Source organism: Eulemur rufifrons, chromosome 20 (genome assembly GCF_041146395.1).
Source record: "Eulemur rufifrons isolate Redbay chromosome 20, OSU_ERuf_1, whole genome shotgun sequence".
NCBI classification, from domain to species: Eukaryota; Metazoa; Chordata; class Mammalia; order Primates; family Lemuridae; genus Eulemur; species Eulemur rufifrons.
Genome location: NC_091002.1, coordinates 29,149,432 through 29,171,236, shown reverse-complemented (window position 1 = coordinate 29,171,236; position 21,805 = coordinate 29,149,432). Strand labels below are relative to the sequence as shown.

Below are 21,805 nucleotides of genomic sequence, written 5' to 3'. Positions count from 1 at the left end.
TTTCACCCACACAACATTTAAATCATTCTGGCTTCCAGGTAAATGAACAAAGGAGGTTTGCCTTCAGTGTCTAGAAGGTAATCTAATTTTCTGCTGCCTTAATTATCTATGCTTTATGCTACTGAAGAAAGGAATGCCACGTGGAGGTGCTTGCAACATCCAGGATGAGAGGCTGCCTCCGAGGGCAGCATTTCCAAATGTTGGATTTTTCAGTCCCAGAAGCCTTTCATATATGTTGCAGCTATTCATGTCATATGTGTCATGTTATTCATTCCCTGTGAATATGTCCTCTGGCCAGAGGTCTAGACTTGCACCAACATTTTCTCTTGATGTGACAGCTCCTACGTAGCCCGCACTGCAAAAGGCTGCAGTTCTGTGCAGACACAGAGCACGTGCTCCAGCGGGCTGAGCCTGCGGCCCGAGAGTTAAGGAGTTCTAGTTTTGTTTTTTCTTAAATGAGTGTCATGCGACCTCTTTCCAAATTTGGCAGAAATGCTGTCAGGTTTTCTTAAAATGGATGAGAAAATTTCTCCAAATTGCTGTGAAATCACTGCTAAGATGGGGCATCCGTGTACTCAGCTCTGGTTGCTGACAGAGCCAGAGGCTTTCAGGCAACAGTATTTGAGGACTGTTTTGAGATTCATTTTAGCCCCAACCTGTTGCACCAGACCAAAGATAAGTCTAGATGAGCCTGTGGTGATTTGCTGTTATGCTTACTGGCCCGGATTAGCATTGGCCCATGAAGGACTCACTCAAAAGGGGTTTGAATAAAGAGCATCCTGGGTCTACTTGACATTTCCCAGTGCCCATCAGTGCCAAGGGGATTTATTAGCCTAAGGGGGACACAGAAGCAAGAATGAGACACCTCCACTAAAAGGGCTGCAGGTGGATACCCCTTCCCCCAACCTGGAAAAAGATTAAGAAGATGGTGAAGACAGGAAGACCCTCCTCATCCCACGATCAGGAAGATGAGGAAGGAGATGAGGAGGATCACGGGTGGGGATGAAAACAGGACTATGCTCGAGCCTCTCTGGTAGGCAGCCTCGTACTCCTTCTGGTACTGGGTGACACACATCTGCTCCACCACGCGCTCCATCATCTTGACGTCGGTCTCGGTGAAGTTCTCCCCTTTGGTGGTGGTGGTGACCGTGTGCTGCTTGATGGTGATATTGACACAGTCGTGCACGAAGTTGTTCTGGCTGCTGTACTGATCCACCGGTTTGTAGTACACTTGGTTGGGGTAACGGTACATGTTTTCGCGATAGTAACGGTCCTCATAGTCATTGCCAAAATGTATGAGGGGCCTGCTCATGGCACTCCCCAGCATGTAGCCACCAAGGCCCCCCACCACTGCCCCAGCCGCCGCGGCACCTGCCACATGCTTCATGTTGGTTTTTGGCTTACTGGGCTTGTTCCACTGACCGTGGGAGCCACCTCCTTGACCCCAGCCACCACCATGAGGCTGTCCCCAGCCACCCCCGTGGGGTTGTCCCCAGCCGCCACCATGGGGCTGTCCCCAGCCACCGCCGTGAGGCTGCCCCCAGCCACCGCCCTGGGGTGGGTAGCGGTTGCCTCCAGGGCTGCCCTGCCCCGGGTATCGGCTCCCCCCAGTGTTCCAGCCTCCTCCAGGCTTTGGTCGCTTCTTGCAGAGGCCCACGTCACTCCATGTGACCACAAAGAGAACCAGCATCCAGGAGCCAAGGCTCACCATGATGACTGATCTGCAAAATGAAGAAGACAGTGTCAGTGCCCTATATTTATGTTGAAACCACTTAACGTTTGCTGCATAATGAATGAGTGCACAGCGATGCCTTCAGCTCCTCAGTAAAAACACTCCTCACACCCTGCCCTTCTCTGCAGCACCGAGGACAAAAGCAATTGTAAATAAAGGGTGAATGCAACTCTTTCTCCTTCTCTAAGGACAAATTTGACCGTAAGTTAATAATGTCTAGCTCTGTTTCCTGAAAAACTAATAAAGGTGGAATGCCAACGATGTCATTTATGATAAAAATAACCTCCCATTGGTAAGCTGCACCTGGACTGGAAGAACCATAACTCCTGGGGGGATTGCCGTAGCTTTGAGCTTTAGAGCAGTGATTCTTGTAAACAGGCATATGCTTGTGAAGACTCTGGAAGCTGTGCCCATCAGGCTGCTATACAGGACACTGGCTTTTATAGGGGATGGGCTTCTACGCCAAAGGGAACCCTTTACCCACCAACGTGGACCTCATTCCCTTGTACCTGAGCAGTCACTTATTGGGGCTGGGGGTAAAGACAAGTCCCTGGTTGCTGTGGACCACTGTGAGGACCCTTCTGAGGAACCCAAGGCCAAGTGTGGCCTATGGAGGACTTATGTGATTCTAATGTCTAGTTAGGATGACAGTAATTAAATAACTTTGCAAACAGCTGGTTCAATGTCTTCTTTCCTCTGTAGGAATGTAGGCAGGAAATAAGTCTCTCTTGTTTGCTGCTGTATCCTCAGGGGCTAGGGCAGTGCCTGGCACAGAGCAGGACACAATAGATATTTGTTAAGTCAAGGCATTAATATCCCCTGAGCACATAAATGCCAAGAATTTACTCAAAGGAATTCTCAATACGATTCTACTAGAAACAGGAAACATCCAGGATTCTGAAAGCCCCCTTGTAAATTCATCGCTCTAGACAGACAGACACACAGGGAGACAGACGGGGCTGCTCAAAGTGGGGGAAACGGGCCGTGTTCACAAGCTGAGTGGTTCCTTGCTCACTGAGTGAGTTTCAGTTCAACATTTAATGTTTTATGTGTGATGTATTTTCTCCTTATTTGTGATACAAAAGAAACGTTTCTTATATAAAAGGGCTAGCACAGTTTAGAAAACAACAAACAAACCAAATATCCTGGATGACAATTTATGCTCTTTTGCAAACTATACAGTTTTCATCAAACTAAAAATCTCCTTTCAGGCCAGGGGCGGTGGCTCACGCCTGTAATTCTACCACTCTGGGAGGCCAAGGCGGGTGGATCGCTTGAGCTCAGGAGTTAGAGACCAGCCTGAGCAAGAGTTAGACCCTGTCTCTACTAAAAAAAAGAAAAAGAAAAAGAAAAAATTAGCTGGGCCTCGTGGTACATACCTGTAGTCCCAGCTGCTTGGGAAGCTGAGGCAGGAGGATTGCTTGAGCCTGGGAGTTTGAGGTTGCAGTGCGTTATGACGACGCCACTGCACTCTAGCTGGGGCGACAGAGACTTTGTCTCCGAAAAAAAAAAATCTCCTTTCAGATTAAAGAACTCACCATGGGCGCTCAGTTCTGAGGGCAGAGATCAAAAACACATAGTAGAATGATTATTAAATAGTATGTACTGTACCCTACATCAAATCATATGCTCCAAAATATCACTGTATAAAACCTAAAATGCCATATGCTGTAACGGTGAAGTTAGTCTTGTCCCCAGCACTGGGATTATCTGTAATTTTTTTTTTAATTAAAAAATAATTTATCATATCCTGCAGAGCTAACAATTAAATTGGAGAATAGTCATAGAATTACTAAACAAATAATTGAATTGACATCCTGCTTATGTTTCTACTACCATTATAGAAATCAGAAGAGCTTTACTTATAACTTGGTGGTCATAAGCAAATCAAAATACATTTGAAAGTTACAAGCCAAGTTAAAGTACTCAGATCACGCCAAGTAGGATTTTGGAGACTCTTTTGGGTGGGGGTTTGAGGGGCAGGGTCCTGGGACATGCTGACTGGGCCCATTCCTGCCCCCACACTGCCTGGCTCCTGGTCTTTGCCGGCTTGCTTCCCTGATCTTGTCCAGTGATCTCATGGGGCCCAGCTCTTGGCCACCCTGCTGCTCACAAACTAGGGGACCACCCCCTGAGTTAATAACTCCCATTTTAAAGAGGTTTTGTGTCAACAACTTCTTCATTCACCCCAGTAAGCCAAATCCAGCCAGCGCCCTAGAGTTATTCTTGAATTTTCTCTCACAGCATATATTGGATCTATCAGCAAATCTTAGCAGCTCTATCTTGAAAATAAACCCTAAGCCCCTCAGCCCCTTACATTTTCCAACATGACCATCGCTTCTCACCCGATTCCTTCAACAGCCTCCCAAACAGCCTCCCTGTTTCCCTCCACCCCACTGTGCATCCTCCTTTTATTTATTTATTTATTTATTTTTGAGACAGAGTTTCACTCTGTTGCCCGAGCTAGAGTGCCGTGGGGTCAGCCTAGCTCACAGCAACCTCAAACTCCTGGGCTCAAGCAATTCCTCCTGCCTCAGCCTCCCGAGTAGCTGGGGCTACAGGCATGTGCCACCATGCCCGGCTAATTTTTTTCTATATATATTTTTAGCTGTCCAGATCATTTCTTTCTATCTTTAGTAGAGACGGGGTCTCGCTCTTGCTCAGGCTGGTCTCGAAATCCTGACCTCGAGCGATCCTCCCACCTTGGACTCCTAGAGTGTTAGGATTACAGGCATGAGCCACCATGTCCGGCCCATCCTCCTTTTAATATGCATGTTACATCTTGCCACTTCCTTGTCCTCAAGTGGCACTCCTTTGTCCTACAGATAAAACGCAAAGTCCTGGCTATGCTGACTGGGCCCCATATGACCTGGGCCTCTGCTGCTCCACAAACCTGACAAGTGTGGCCTTCCCTGGCTCTTCCTCCAGCTACTCATGCTGTTCACATCTGCTTGAATGTCTTCTCAAGGGACTCTTCACACCACTCTACCTAAAATAGCATCCCTACCCTATGTCCTTTCCCCTTGCCCTGCTTCATTTTTCTCTGGAGCAGTTATGGCTACTTGATATATTATTTATCATATGCTTATTGTTCATCTACTGGAGCATAAGCTCCTCCAAGACAGGGGTTTGGTTTTGTTCATAGCACTGTCTCCAGACATAGCACCTGACACACAGACATGCAAAATCAATGCTGAATAAAAGAACTAATGTGAAAATATCTAAAATAAAACATAAAGAATATCAAACTATTAATAAAAATGAAATATTTGCAGTGGATTCCAAAAGAGAACCATACTTATAAATTTACAAAACATTCTTTTCTGCAATGGCCAGCTAACATCTTCAATGCAGTTGACATACTGGCTGCCACGCTGGAAAAAAATTTTTCCTTTGGGCCATGGTGTTTTATTAGGAAAACAGAATAAAAACTTTGAAAACAAAATGATCCTTTCTAATTTAATGAAAAATTTGTTATTTTTTATTGTTTTCTGTGCATGAGTTATATGTAACTTGAAAAATAGTTCACATGGCTCGCAAGTGAGAGTGTGAGCTGACAAGAGACGTGTGAGTTACATATGCTTCATGAGGCTGAGGCTCAAAACTAACATGAGTTAAATACAACTCACATGGCAGTTAATGTGTTAAATAAACACTTATTTCATGTGTCAGCCACCATGATGAACTCTGGCTGGCTGGAGCTGTTACCTGAGATGAGCAAGACGGGAGGAGAAGGACGCCTTGGGGGAATGACTCTGAGTGGGGCTTTGCACAGGCCTGTTTAAGGCTGTAAGAGTTGCAGCTCTGTGAGCTCACGGAGACACATGGACAGGCAATGACACGGCACAGTGAGGGAGGCACAGGGAAGAGCAACTGGGCACAGATGGTGGATGGGGCCAGACAGCTTCCAAGTAGAGATGGACACCGGCAAGTCTGGGGACCTTGCATCTAAGATACTCCCTGTGAACTGTCAAGTTGTGGCCTAGTCCTCTGGCATGTTTCAAGATATTTAATGAAGTATTTAATAGTGGTCAATACCTATCCATCACTCAGAAGAACACTAAAAATACTCTTTGAAACAAGACAAGATGTCCATTGTCTTAGAACTCAAGTTCCTGTCCAATGCCATATGCCAAGGCAAAGAAGGAACAGATATAAGAACTGCAAGGAAAGAGCTCAGGCTGACATTATTTGTAATTTATGTGATCATACACATAGAAAATCCAACAGAACCAACAGAGGTAACATGAGAACCAATACTAGAGTTCAACAAGTTTGTGGGATACAAGATCAGCTTATAATAATCAATAGCATTTTCCTGTAATAATTGACTAGAAGAAAAGACAGATAGTCACAATAACAACCAAACTGTAAAGTATTTTGACTTAACTAAGAAAAGGTAAGATTTCCATGTGGGGGGGGGTGGGGAATTAAAACTCTAATATAAAGAACTTAGAAGATGATCTGAGAAAATGGAGAGGCAGTCCATGGTCTCGACTGGGATAATTCAGTATTATAAATATGTCAATTATCCCCAAATGAACTGGTAATTTCAATAAAATGCCAATCAAAATTCCAGGTGGATTTTTTGAGGAATTCAATGAATTTGCACAAGGAAAGAAATGTCTATGAATAAAAAAGTTAACCTTGAAAAAAAAAAAGAGTAAAGAGGGAGGAATCTGTCTTATCAGAGATGAAATCATACTAAAAAGCCATAGTAAAAAAGACTAGATGGTAAAAGTTCAGGAAGAGACCAATAGATAAGGAGGTTCAGAGATAAACCCACGTACATATACTTTAACAGGGACTTGATCTACATAAAGTGGCCACCACAAATCAATGAAGAAGGAAGGTTTGATGCTACTGGGAAAATGGAGGTAAAGAAAACTGGATCCCTAATACCACATACAAAAGTGAACTCCAGATGGATCAAAGACCTGCATGTGAAAGCTACAAGTAAGGCATTAGAAGAAAATATGGGCAAATGTCTTTGTGATCTGGAGGAGAAGTGGGGGAAATTTTTTTTTTTTTTTTTTTTTTTTTTTGAGACAGGGTCTCCCTCTGTTGCCCAGGCTGGAGTACAGTGGCCCAATCATAGCTCACTGTAGCCTCAAACTCCTGGGCTCAAGGAATCCTCCTGCCTCAGCCCTCTGAGTAGCTGGGACTACAGGTGTGCACCACCACACCTGGCTATTTAAAAAAATGTTTTTTGTAGAGACAGAGTCTCACTATGTTGCTCAGGCAGGGGACTTGAACTCCTGGCCTCAAGTGATCCTCCTGTTCAGCCTCTCAAAGTGCTGAGATAGCAGGCGTAAGTCATTGAACCCAGCCCGAGGGAAGAACTTTTTAACAGAAAGTACAAACCGTAAGGCAAATGATTAATGAATTTGATTACGTAAAAATTAAGGATTCTTATTCAACACTATGAAGAAAACTATGGCCAAGGTTAACAGAAAGAGTACACTAGCGTAAAAGGTATTTGTAGTATTTAAAACCAACAGAGGATTCATTTCTAGAACCTACAAAGAATGCTTGCACATTTTAAGGGACAGTAATTCCAGCAGAAAAATGGCCAAAAGATATGAGCTAATAATTTACAGAAAAGGAAAACCCAAAAGGATATGAAAAAATAATCAAAATCATGAAGAATCCAATAAAAATGAGACCAGAAAAAGATAGATCACATATGCTTATCAGGCTAGCAAAAAAAAAAAAAAAAAAAAAAGGAAGTTGAATAATGTGGGGATACAGGAACTCACATGGCTATCAGAGGAGCATGGATACTACAGCTGAATAGAAAGAATGAAATAAATGATTCTTCTCAAAAAAAAAGAGAACACAAAGAGAAAACTTCAAAATAATCTGTCATAGTTATAAAGATATAATAGACACAAAAGTAGAATTTAATAAATAAAACCCTGAAAAATGTGAAATTTCTAAATAAAATCAAGAGTTATTTAAAAATGTAATACATATATATCACTAGAAAACACAGCAACTCTATACTGGAAATAAGAAGAGGGAAATAATCTTAAAAAGAGAAAGGTTTAAAAGGATAACAGCAAATTACTGCATACAACTTTGTTTTATGAATTAAAAATACGTGTGAGATGGACTGCCTTTCTATGAAAATATAAATTACAAAAATCAACCTTAGAATTAATTTATTCAATGACTATTTATGGAAAAGCTAGTATGTGACAGTTTAAAAAAATTAGAAAACTAGAATTGATCACTAACCATAGAAGGAATATAGAAAAAAAGCTGTCAAAAACTACATATTGTAATGTAATATTTACAGTACAATAACTTTTTGGCAGGTTTTACACATATTTTAAGTGTCTTCTCAGAGTCTAGCATTGTGCTGGGGGCTGAGGACACCACGGTGAACAAGATACTTAGCTTGGTGAGTTCAAGGACCAAGAAGGAGATCAGGTGTCCAGAGCCTTATGAGAAAGAGGGCAAGTGGCGCTGAGACTGGACAGGTGGGTGAGACCAGAGCATGAGGACCTCGTGGGGTATAGAGAAAAGTTTCCATTTTATTCTGAACACTGGGGCAGGGGGGAGTGTTATAGGGTCTTGGTAGGAGAGTAACCTCACAGCTTTGTTTTTTCAAAAGCTCACTCCGATTGTCGTGTAAAGAAGAAAATTTTGGGGGGCAAGAAAGGAAATGGGGAGACCAGTAAGGAAACTATTGAAGGAAGATGGTGGCAGGGCCTGGTATGGTGTCAGTGTAGCTGATGAGCTGCAAATAAATGAGATGCATTTTGCAAAGAGAACCAGTAAGACTTGCTGATAGAGTGGATGGAGGAGTGAGGGTTGCCCAGGTTTGTGGCTTTTGTAACCAGGTGGATGGCGGTGATGCCATCTACCAAAATAGGAGAAACTGATGGGGGACCATGTTTGGGAAAGAAAACTAAAATTAAGAGTTTTGGTTTGGACACATAAACTTTGGCACATGTATGAGACATTCAAGTGAGAGTATCAATTTAGGTGATTGTTAGAATCTGGAACTCAGTAGAGATAAACATTTGGGCATCTTCACCTGATATAGCCAATGGGATAAAGGGTAAGATTCAAACTGCAGTGTTCAGGCTGGCACTCTTAGCCACCCTGCTACACAGCTTCCAGCAACGCGGGTGTCAAATCCCACCACCCCCTGCCAAAAAAAAAAAAAAAAGTAGAAGAAGAAAAATACTACCCAACTGATTTTAGCAGCTTAGTAAAAGAATATATCATGGCCAATAAGGATTATTTTAGAACTATAAGAATGGCTCAAAATCAGAAAAATCTATAATAGGATAAGGAGGAAAAAAAATATTTCTGCATTGAAAAGCTTTCAATTAAAATCAACATCCATTGCTGATTTTTTAAATTTTTAAGCTATTTTAAAAAGTTTCTGCAGGACTAGAAAGATAGTCTCTTTCCATCATCTAGAATTGCTATCACAAACACAAAGCCCACCCACTATTATAATTTTAAGAAGAATGGCATTCCCGTTAAAGTGGTGAACAAGGCAATTATATAACCTATCGCTGTTATTACTTTAGATTGTTCTGGAAGTTCATCTGGGTATGGCATTCTACCTGGAAAATCCAGGAAAATCATCCAAAAATGTCTTAGAATAAATTAGTAGGCTCATTAGGGTGGCAGTTTTTGAAATAAACATAAAAAACCAGTGAGTCCCTAAATCAGCTATAATTAGAAGGTTTAGTGGGAAAAACATTCCAATCGTAGTGGCAATAAAAACTTTAAAATATCTGGGATTTAATCTAAAAATAAATAGTAGGACTTATATGAGGAAAGCCATAAAATTGTACTAAGATATAAAAGAAGACTGGAAAAAGAGAAAGACATATAACATTTTTGGCTAGGAAAATCAACATTGAAAAATACCAGTTCACCTACAAATAATCCATGAAGTCAATACAATTTCAGTCCCAACTCAAAGGGGATTTTGTAATTCCCTAGATTCTAGGGATCCCTTGGATTTTAGACAGATCATCCAGATAGAAAATCAATAAAGAAATATCAAACTTAAGCTATACTCTAGACCAAATGGATCTAAACAGACAAATACAGAACATGCTATCCAACAGACACAGAATACACATTATTCTCTACTGCACATGGAATATTCTCCAGGATAGATCATATATTAAGCCACAAAACAAGTCTCAGGTAATTTAAGATTGTAATCATATCAAGTATTTTCTCTGACCACAATGGTGTAAAACTAGAAATCAATTACAGAACTTCAGAAAATTCACAAATACATGGAAATTAAATGACATGCTCCTGAACAACCAATGGGTACATTAAGAAATTAAAAGGAAAATTAAAAAATTTGAGACAACAAATAGAAACATGTCCCATGCCAAAATGTATAGGATTCAGCAAAAGCAGTTCTAAGAGGGAAGTTTATAGTAATAAACATGTACACATCAAAAAAAAAAGAAAGATCTCAAATAAGCAACCCAATTTTGCACCTTAAGAAATTAGAAAAACAAGAACTAAGCCTAAAATTAATAGAGGGAAGGAAATAATAAATATTAGAGTAGAAATAAATGAAATAGAGACTAGAAAAATAACTGAAAAGATTAAGGAAATGAAGGATTGGTGTTTTGAAAAGATAAAATTGACAAACCTTTAGCTAAACTAAGAAAAAAGGGAGAAGACACAAAATCAGAAATGAAAAAGGACACATTACAATAGGTATCAAGGACATACGAAGGATCATAGGAGACTATTGTAAACAATTACATGCCAACAATTTGGATAATCTAAAAGAAAATTCCTGGACACATATAACATATCAAGACTGAATTATGATGAAGTAGAAAATCTGAGGAGTAAGGAGTAAGGAGATTCAAGTGGTAATAAAGTCTCCCATCAGTGAAAAGCCCAGGACTTGATGGCTTCACAGCTGAAATTTACCAAACATTTAAACTAATACCAGTTCTTTTCACACTCTTTCAAAAAGTTGAAGAGAAAGGAATACAGCAAAATTCATTTTATGAGGCCAGCTTTACCCTGATAACCCTGATAACATTACAAAACACTGTAAGAAAAGAAAACTACAGGCCAATATCCCCAATGAACACAGAGGCAAATATTCTCAACAAAATACTAGCAAACCAAATGCAACACTACAATAAAAAGGTCATACACCATGATCAAGTGGTATTTATTCGTGGGATTCAAGGACGGTTCAGCATATACAAATCAATAAATGTGATACACCACATTAACAGAAAGATAAAAATCATAGGATCATCTCAATAGATGCAGTAAAAGCATCTGACAAAATTCAACACCCTTTTATGATACAAACATTCAACAATCTAGGTATAGCAGGAATGTACCTCAACATAATAAAAGCCATTTATGAAAAATCCACAGCTGACATCATACTTAATGGTGAAAAAGCTGGATGATTTTCCTCTAAACTCAGGAACAAGACAAGGATATCTCCTTATATCACTTCGATTAATATTTAGTATATGCTGGAAGTCCTAGCCAGAGCAATTAGGCAAGAGAAAGAAATAAAAGGCATCCAAATTACAAAGGAAGAAGTTAAACTATTCCTGTTTGCATATGACATGATCTTATATAGAGAAAACCCTAAGGACTCCTCCAAAAAAGTATTAGAATAAACAAATTCAGTAAAGTTGCAGAATATAAAATCAACATATAAAAATCAGTAGCATTTCTATATACTAATAACAAACTATGTGAAGAATGTCAAGAAAATAATCCTATTTACAATAGCTACAAAAAAATTAGTAATAAATTTAACCAAGGAGGTGAAAGATCTCTACACTGAAAACTATAATACACTGATGAAAGAAATTGAAGATGACACAAATAAATGGAAAGATATCCCATGTTCAGGGATTGGAAAAACTGATATTGTTAAAATGTCCATACTATCCAAAGTGAGCTACAGATTCAGTGCAACCCCTATCAAAATACCAATGTCATTCTTCACAGAAATAGAAAGAACAACCTTAAAATTTGTATGGAACCACAAAAGACCCTGAATAGCCTAAGTGATCTTGAGCAAAGAGAACAAAGCTGGTGGCATCACACTTCCTGATTTCAAAATATACTACAAAGATATAGTAACCAAAGGAGTATGGTACTGGAATAAAAACAGACACACAGACCAATGGAACAGAGTAAACAGCCCAAAAATAAATTTACACATTTACGGCCTACTAATTTTTGACAAAAGTGCCAAGAACATACAACAGAAAAAAGTCTCTTCAAAAAATTCTGTTGGCAAAACATGGATATCCACATGGAGAAGAATGAAATTAGACCCTTATCTCACATGATATACAAAAATCAACTCAAATCTATTAAAGACTTAAATATAAGATCCGAAACTATGAAACTACCAGAAGAAAACATAGGGGAAAAGCTCCATGACATTGTTCTGGGTAATGATTTTCTTAGATACGACCTCAAAGGCATAGGCAACAAAAGCAAAAATAGACAAATGGGATTACATAAAACCAAAAGCCTTTTGCACAGCAAAGGAAATAAGCAACAGAGCGAAGAGACAACCTACAGAATGGGAGAAAATATTTGCAAACTATCCATTTGATAAGGAGTTAATATCTAAACTATATAAGGAACTCAAATAACTCAATATCAAGAAAACAAATAACTCAATTAAAAAATGGGCAAAAAACCTGAATAAACTTTTCTCAACAAAAGATATACAAATTGCCAACAGGTTTATAAAAAAAATGCTCAATATCACTAATCATCAGAGAGATGTAAATCAAAACTACAATGAGATCATCACCTCACTCCTGTTAGAATGGCTACTATCAAAAGGAGAAAAGATAAGGATGAGGAGAAAAGATAAGGGTGTGGAGAAAAGGGAACCCTTGTACATTGCTGTTGGTAATGTAAATTAGTACAACCATTATGGAAAACAGTATGGAGGTTCCTCAAAAAACTAAAAATGAAACTACTATATGACCTAGCAATCCCACTACTTGGTATATATCCAAACATATATTCAAAGGAAAAGAAATCAGTATGTTGAAAGGATATTTGCACTCCCACGTTTATTGCAGCACTATTCACAATAGCCAAGATAGGGACTCAACCTAAGTGTCACACGGCACAAAAAGACAAACACCACATGATCTCATGCAAATGTGGAATCTAAAAAAGTTGATTTCATAGAAATAGAGAGTACAATAGAGTTACCAGAGGCTGAGGCAGTTGGTGAGTGTTGGGGAGATGCTGGTCAAAGGATTTATAATTAGTTAGATAGGAGGAATAAGTTCATGAGATCTATTGCATAGCATAGTGACTATAGCTAATGATGATATATTGTATTCTGGAAAAATGCTAAGACAGGGATGTTAAATGTTCTCACCACAAAAATGATAACTATGTGAGGTTATACATACGTTAATGGCTGAGGTTTAACCATAGTACAATGTATACATACTTTAAAACATCATGTTGTACACAATAAATACATACACAAGTTTATCTGTCAATTTCAAAAATAAATAAACTGAAAAAAAACAATTCAAAGGGGATTTTAAAGAACATTATGAAATGATACTTAGAATTAAGAGGACTGAAGAAATTTTTGAACGAGAAGATAATCCCCATGCACTCCGGCCTGCCAGGTGTTAGAACGCAAAGCTGCAATAAGATCACGTGGCAGTGGTGCGTGAGCAGAATGGCAGAGCAATGGGACTAGGGAGAAGGTACAACAAGTCTACAAATTACCCCATTCATCCTATTCCCATTTATAGATGGGGACTGAGAGTCAGAGCTGGTAAGAACTTGTCCCAAGGTTGTAACAGCTCAAGGTGACAGAGCTGAGATCCAAATATAGCAACCAAAGCCTTCCCACCCATTGAGGTAGTGTGCTGAGGGACAACTTCAGATACTCAGAACAATACTTTACAGTCTAAGGCTTAATTGGTTAAATTGGCAAGTGGCAAGTGGCAAGGATTAAACATTCCTCTACGCCCACTCCACACTGTCCCTTGTCTTTCCTGAGCTAAGTAAACTCACTTGTCCCATTTTAATCTTTTGATGTCATTGCCCCTTAAAGGATTTGATGTAAGCTGTATACAATTTTGCAAACAATTTTGAGGTAGGGGTTTTCTACTGGCATCCTGAGGCCCAGCCCTGAATTGAATAGGGCAAAGAGTCCCCAACATGGTCCATCATCAAAATTATCCGAGGAACTTTTAAAAAACATTATTGCTGGAACCTATCCCAGGCCAACCTGAGTGTCTAGTGATAGGATTTGGGACTGTATAAAAGCGCCCCAAGGAACTGGCCTGTGTAGCCAGGCTTTGGAGCTAGGTCCTCAGGAGTCTAATCCTTAACATTTATAATGCTTTTCATAAAAGGGTGTCCCTCCTTTGAAGTGATCACACAATACTGTAACAGCAAGAAGAGAAAAAGGACTGTTTGACAAATTGAGAAAGAAAAAATTCCCAACTGTGAGAAGTGCTGCACATACACTTCAGGATTATTTTATAATGCTGTAGCCATCACCGGCTTAGAAACAGACATGTCTTGAATGTTTAATATGCAGCAATTCACCACTGATACAGTAGCCTTGGAAGAGGAAATAAGATCTGAAAAGGGAGAATAGACTGGGTAAGTTAAAACTACAGTCTAGAGATCCTTTCACCCTGGTTTTGTCAGTTGATTGAGAGGCATGTTCAGTGTCAGTGTGGTGCAGAAATGTTGTTACATTATTGTTGTTTTTTAATTTTAGTTTTAAAATTGTTGCTGCCTTACACAATTCATTGTGATTCTAGAGAAAGCTGTGGTCCTTTCTCTGCAAAATTAAGCTGATGATGATGCAATTAGGTGTGAATTACACAGATAGACTCCAGTGGCCTCTGGAACATAGGCTTGTGATCACAGCCTTTCCTGACCCTTATTTTCTGTGACAGTTGGTGACTTTCAACCATCACAAGACCAAAGAGGTTCTTCAGGGTACATCTGTTGTGGCTCAGTTAAACTGGATTTGTGCCTCCAGGAAGACAGTGCTTCAGTGTGGCTAAAACTGTTCGGTTTTGACATATATTCAGGAGCCCTTTAAACAACAAAAAAGAAAAAACTAACTTGATAAATCTAAGAACTGATTTTTAAAAAGAAAAAAATCTAATAAACAAATTACTAAATCACTAATAAATCTACTCCAGGAAAAAAATGGAACAATATTTGAAAAAGGAAACGAGATCAGCTAAAAAAAAATGTTCTAGTCTAAGAAGCAAACATGATAAAGATCTCTCCTTCTTGGCCGGGCGCGGTGGCTCACGCCTGTAATCCTAGCACTCTGGGAGGCCGAGGCGGGTGGATTGCTCAAGGTCAGGAGTTCGAGACCAGCCTGAGCGAGACCCCGTCTCTACTAAAAATAGAAAGACATTATATGGACACCTAAAAAATCTATATAGAAAAAATTAGCCGGGCATAGTGGCGCATGCCTGTAGTCCCAGCTACTCGGGAGGCTGAGGCAGTAGGATCGCTTAAGCCCAGGAGTTTGAGGTTGCTGTGAGCTAAGCTGACGCCACGGCACTCACTCTAGCCTGGGCAACAAAGTGAGACTCTGTCTCAACAAAAAAAAAAAAAAAAAAAAAAAAAAAAAAAAGATCTCTCCTTCTTTCTCCCACACACAGAAAACTGTGGGTCCATTTCATCTTAAAAATGGAAACCTGTGATCTATTTTAAAAATCTCATTATTTAGTGAAGGCAACATATTCACAAAAAGAAAATTAAGATCACTTATAATTTCTATTAAAACTATCATTTTCTGTGTTTTTCCTTTCTGATTTTTCACATATGCATTCATGTTTAAGTATACAGTTTGGTAACCTGTACTTTGACTTAGTTTTTTCCCCCCGCATATCATAGGCTCCAAAATCATGATTTTTGATGGTTACGTAATGTCTCGTTCAGTTAATGTGTCATGATTTTCTTAGCTACTACCCTGCTGTTACACATTCAGGTTGTTTCCCAGTTGGTTCTCATTTTAGATCATCCTGTTTGGAATATGTGCCTGCATATGGCTTTTTTTTTTTTTTTTTCCTTGTTTGTTTCTTCCATTGCAGGTAAATTCCCAGGAGTGGGGTTTCTGGGTCACAGCTTCCAACTTCTCAATGCATCACCAGATTGCTTTACAAAAGGTTTGTACTGCTTCAAAATGTCCCCAGTCGGTTGTGAATAGGAAAAAGGATAAGGCATAGACACCAAGGGCCAGTTTTACATAGCTGGTTAAAGTTAATCTTCACAACAAATCCTGGAAGTAGGTATCATTTCCTCCATTTTATGAATGGACAAAAGGAGGGTTGGGAAATTAGGTGACCTGTCCAAAGTCACAAAGTTGACTGCAGAACCATCTTTCTTAACCCAAAGCCCCGCCACTTTCCTGGACATCTGAATATGCCAAGTTTTGGGCAACCTTCCAACAGGGGCTGCTGTTAGTATGACTTGTTTTTAATTTAATAGACCTAAAATGATAACCCCAAATTGTTCTAATTTACATTTTATTCTGCAAATGATTCATTATTTTGCCATTTGTTATAATCTTAATAATTTCCTTTCCCAAGTATGAAAAACTTGGGTCAGATACAAATAATATACAAATCACACCCTAGCTCTCTGCCTTCTTTCCCTTTCAGGGTAGCTCTTTTTCATTGTAAGAGCTTCTCAGTATTTGTGCAGGTAAACTTGTTCTTTTTCATGGGTGATTTTTTTCTTTCTTCTTCAAATCTAGGAGAGTTGTTAATCTTTCTAGAGGCCTCATATTTTGGTTCTATTTTTTGTTCCTGTTTTTTCTGGTAATTAGATTTGTAAAATCTTTAATCGTATTCTACCTGGAGTTTTTCGTAAGGAAAAGCGAAACATCTCAAATGTTCTGCATGTAGGCAACTGCTTATTAAACCGTGATGCCCTAAGCACAAGAAAATAACGCAGCCATGGAGATCATCATGATTGCAGCGGTGAAATTGCACTGCGTCGTGTATGAATCTGGAGGCGAGGACACAAAAACAGAAGGCTGTGGCTTTGCGATGGTGATGGGTGTAACGGTGGTTAATTACACGGTAAAAAATATTTGCTACAGCTATTACAAAGAGAAAAGGAAAAAATCCTTAAAAAGGACGGTAAAAACGGGTTTACCCCCTTGTTTAATAATGAAACGTGAACACGCCTGCCGCACAGGTGGAGAGGCTGGTTTCCCCAGGCCCCTGAAGGCCAGGTTCTCCTCGGTCACACCTGCGGCCGCTCTGGGGGGTCTTCGGCCGCCCTAGCTGTGCGAATGGAGGGCGGGGCCTCCCTGAGACCCCTCCCCGCCGAGGCCTGAGGCCCCGCCCACGCCCCCTGGTGTTCTGCGGCTGGAGAGAGGGACCCGGCTGCCTCCCCCAGGACTGGGGGGAGGGAGGGCGCGGGGACCAAGGGCGGGGCCGCCTTCTGGGAAGAGCTCGGCGGCGGCGGGAGGCCCCCAGGGTCCCGGAACTCCTTTCCCGCCGCAGCCCGGGCCCGGGGGCTGGCACCTGCCTTCCCATCCCCCAGCGCACCCTCTGGGCATCGGGAGGCGCCCGGCCTTGCCAAAGGGCGTCCCGGCCCCTGACCCCGGCCTCTGCGCGCCGTTTCCTTGGGGCAGCCAACCGGCGGGGAGCGGGAGCCCTGTGTCCCCCAGGACCCCCTCCTCGGCTCTCCTGGCCTAGCGCCCCAGCCACGCCCGTCGGCGGCCCTCCTGGAGTCTCCCGGCCGCCGGCGATCACCCCCACTTTCCCGGACCTGCGGCCCGTGGGGCCGCGGGACTCGCCCATCCCACACCCACCGGGGGAAGAGGGAGCGATTAGACACCTCGCCACCACCGACGTCCCTCGGAAGGGCCCCACCGGCTCCCCCCAACCCCCACTCCGAATAAATGGGGGCTTTCATAACCCGAAAATCCAAACCAAGCAGCGTCATCCGAAAAGAGACCGGCACACGGGACAGGCCCGAGCCGCGCCACGCGCCCCCAGCCCCTCCTCACTGCCAAGGTCCGACCCCGCCCGGCCGTGCGCCCCAGCGCCGGGGCTCTCACTCGGCGTCCGCGGCAGCCCCGCCGCACCCCAGTTCTCGGGACTCCTGCCCCCCCCCACGCCCCCCGCTGTGTTTACCGGCCTCGGTCGGGAGGAGAGGAGAAGCAGCTCGCCGCGCCGCGGCTGTCAGCGACTGGAGCGGAGGGAGCTGACGCGCGCTGCCAGGGAGGAGGGGCCGGGGGCGGGGAAGGGAGGCGGTGGCGTTCGCGGGCGGAGGTCGGCCCGGCGACCAATTACCGCGCGCCCTCGCGCACACTCGGGTGCCCCCGGCGTGCGGCCGCAGAGGTATACGTTAAGGGTGCAGCGCTTCCACGCAGGGCCCGGAATGAGTCACCGGAAAAACAAGTTGAGATTCGCTTAAACACTGGCATCAGTTGATACCTCCTCCGGGTGCCATCGCTCCGTGACATAGCTCATTGACTATAAAAATAGTCTTTAATTGGAAATTCGGTCCAAAGCCCCAGATCCTCGTTACATAACGGAGAACTCGAGAAAATGAATGGTTAGGGAATGAGAAAGCAATTTCTGGAACTTTGGTCACTAGAAATTTCTAAAGAAGAAAAAAAAATTGCTCACCCTGGGATTGAGCCCAATAATTATGAATTGTCCCATAAACTCTTAAAATTTGAGGTCCAGAAAGGGCACACCTGTTCCTCCATTTATTCACTTTCTTGCTCCTTATTTTACGCATTTATTCACTTGCTCCTTATTTTACGCAAAAGAGATGATACAGATTGTGATATTGACAAATAACACGCACTACGTGTAACAAGCCGCACATTACCTGAGGTGTCGTGTATGAAGCAGGTGTGTTGTCGCTTATGCTTCCTGCTGAGACGTTAGGTAGGCGCTTGGTTCATTTAAAGAAAGGCGAGGGATGGAGTGATGGAAGGACAGGAGGTAGAGTTAGGGCGACCGTATACATTATTACCCAAATTGGGTCACTTTTAAGAGTGCAAGGGGCATAAGCTTAGGCCTGTCTTGGGGAAAACGAGACATTTAAGTGCCCTTGCTGTGGGCTCTGAGAAGCTTAAGGAGCATGTAACGAAAGAGGTTTAGGATGTTGACGCTCCCATTGGAAACAGGATTTGGGTTGAACATTTGTATCTCAGGACCGATCGCTAAGTGGGAGGGGACGAGAGGCGGTGGTGGGCGAGGGAAGGCGCCAGGGGAATGCACAGCGCAGAGCCGGGTGCGTCAGTGTGAACGCGGCAGGTGCTGGAAGGGCAGCGAGAGGGCTGGAGAGCGTGGCCTTTGGACGCAGCTGATTCAGTAGAACTGGGAGGGCTGGCCTACGGCCAGCCAGAAATGAGCGCGAGGCAGCGATGCTGGTTTACCTGCTATCAGTCTTACATAACGGTTAGGTTGACAGCGCTTTCAGGGCCTCGCCCCCTTTCCTCAGAGATGGCCCGTAGGAAGCGTCCCTTTGGTCTCCTGGAGGCTCCTGCGCGGCCAGGAGGACTCAGCCAGGCTGGGGCCGGAAGTGGGTGGCCAGGTCAGCCTAGGCAAGGGGCCGACTGCCCTCTGGCAGAGGGGCCTCTGTAAAGCTTGATTAGGAGAGGCTAACACCCAGTTTTTCCTCGTAAGAATCGTGTGTACTGGCCGACTGCTCTCCCCCAACTAGGAAAAGGCTCAAAAGGCAGAAGGCAGGCGATTTTTTCTGGGGGAGGGGGTTAAGGAACCAAAGGGGATCACCTTATGTCCTCCTATTCTGGTTATTATTAATATTATGTTGCAACTACCCCAGAACTTAGTGGTTTCAAACAACAACCATTTTATTATGCCAATGGATTGTTTAGGCCAGGGAGTGGGCAGGCACAGTAGGAACTTGATTCTGCCCCATGATGTTTGGGGTGTCAATTGGGAAGACTCTAAGTCTGGGGGCACCTTGGTAGCTGAGGGTTGGAATCATCTGATGGCTTATTGGCTGGCATGAGTGGCACCTGGGCTGGGAGGACTTGAGGCTCAGGTGTGATGACTGGGGTGCCTGTCTGTGGCTTCCTCACTGCATGGGGGTCTCTCGGTTTGGATGGACTTCTTACATGGTGGCTCAGGACTCAAAGTGTGAGAGTTTCAGCAAAGATGGAAGCTGCATTGCCACTTGCCACCCGGCCTCGGAAGTCACATAACATCACTTTCACTGTACGCTCTTGAACAAAGTCATCATTTTCCCACCCAGATTCAAGGGAAGGGGACACAGACTCCACCTCTCAAAGGGAGGAATATCAAAGATTTGTGACCATTTAAAAAAACTGCTGCAATGGGGTTGGCAGTCTGGCCTGTAGATTTTTAGGCATTTTCATTGACCTCAAGAAGAGCACCAGGCGTGGGCAGCCCACAGGAGGTGGCTTTTGCAAGTGGCCCTACATCATTCCTCATCCCAGCCTCACTCCTAACTGCCTCTCCCATTGCCAAAACCACCCATAACCCACTATAAACAGTGAAGGTCATGTTCTGGATTGGGTGGAGAGTGGGGTTTAGGGTTTGTCCTCTGGTAGCCTCATGGGCCCTGATGGTGCTGAGGTTCTCCACTGAGTAATTCTTTGGACATCTCCCTCCACTTCTGTGTTCTGGCTCAAAGTTCTTTGTCAGCCCCACATAGATCCTCCTCAGTGAATACGGGACGCTAACGAAGCCACACTTTAAATTTATCTTATTCACAAAAGGAGAATTATTTCATTCAACAAATGACTTATTGGGCATCCAGTGTGAATTAGAGAGTTACAGTCTCTAACCTCAGACATGAAAAGGGGTACAGGAAGATCAGTTCGCACGGGGTCTCACAGCCTATGATGGGTGTTGGGATTTTAATTAAATGTGATAGAGAAGCCCTTAAAGATTTAAGCAGGGAAGTGACATGCCTTCTTAAATGACCCCTCTGGTCGTTATGTAGGGCATGAGTGGGGCCTGAACTGTGGCTTTTGTAGTGGTTTGAGGAGAGAAAATGGTGGCTTGATCTACGGTGGTGACAGAGGATGGATTCAAGACAGAATTTAGAGGTGGACCCCCTGGACGTGCTAATGCCAATGAGGTAAGGAGTCAGGGAAAAGGTGGAATCACGGATGACTCAGGTTTCTCGAACAACTGGGGGGATTGTGGAGCTGTTTTCTTAAATGATAAAAAATGGAGAAAGACCCCATTTTAGAGAGTGCCTCAGGAATTCCTTCTATTTGGACACGTTGAATTTGTGATACCTGTGTAGCCTGCAGATGGCTGCTGAAGATTTGCCTTTAAAAGTTGTCAGCATATAGATGACTTTCAAAGTCATGGGCTTAGAGGATGCCAGCAAGGGAGAAAATGTAGCCAGAGAAAAGGAAGGAATCAGGACTTAATCATGAGGAACACTGAGAGTGTTTTGAGGGGTTTTATGGGTCCTAGTGGCTTTTGTGGGTTTTACTTCTGTGTGGCTGCTGTGCTGGGGAAACAGGTGTGTGTGGGAGAGGAGGGCTACATTCAGCTCTGGACCACGGACAAGTCGGGGGCATGCCACCCTGGTGGGCTGTGCCTTCCAGAAGTCCCCAGGGAGAGAGCTTGTCTGAGGGGTAAGAAAGCCAGCCACAAAGCTTGGCCTAGGAGCAAAGGTAATTTGTCCCTTGTCTTTGTCTCCCCTGGTCCAAGCTCTGTGAGCAAAGTTCTGAGTCCTGTGCAGAGAGCACGGTGGATATTACAAATGGAGAGTTTTACCACAGGAACCTTAGATTCCTGGATTATAGGGGAATGCAGAAGGAGGAAGAAAGGGTGTTGTCACTTCTGCTTCAGGCACTGCATGGCTGGGGGGGTGCGAAGTCCCTGAGGCATCCAGAAGCTTCTAGAACCTCAGCCGTGGTGACTGTGGTGGCCCACGGAGGAGGGAGGGCCTGGCAAAATTTGAGACTTTTTTGAAATCTTTTTAAGTGTGAAAATATGTCCAAGGTGTATTAACTTTGTAAATAATCATTTTGTAAATCGGACCACTTCTTAATCAAGAAAGTTCATGAGG

At 42.9% G+C, this 21,805-nt stretch overlaps 1 protein-coding gene across 1 annotated transcript; it reads right to left on the bottom strand.

The window, feature by feature from the left end:
- Window positions 1-778: 778 nt before the first annotated feature.
- On the bottom strand, window positions 779-17,936 carry PRNP (prion protein (Kanno blood group)). Its single transcript, XM_069495490.1, has 2 exons — window positions 17,905-17,936; window positions 779-1,721 (listed from the first exon to the last, which is right to left on the bottom strand). The coding sequence occupies exon 2, from the start codon at window positions 1,709-1,711 to the stop codon at window positions 950-952; it is 762 nt and encodes a 253-aa protein (XP_069351591.1). The 5' UTR covers window positions 1,712-1,721; window positions 17,905-17,936; the 3' UTR covers window positions 779-949.
- Window positions 17,937-21,805: the final 3,869 nt, after the last annotated feature.

Coding starts and splice junctions, on each gene's coding strand:
- PRNP (XM_069495490.1), bottom strand. CDS start 1,711: ATGGTGAGCCTTGGCTCCTGGATGCTGGTTCTCTTTGTGGTCACATGG.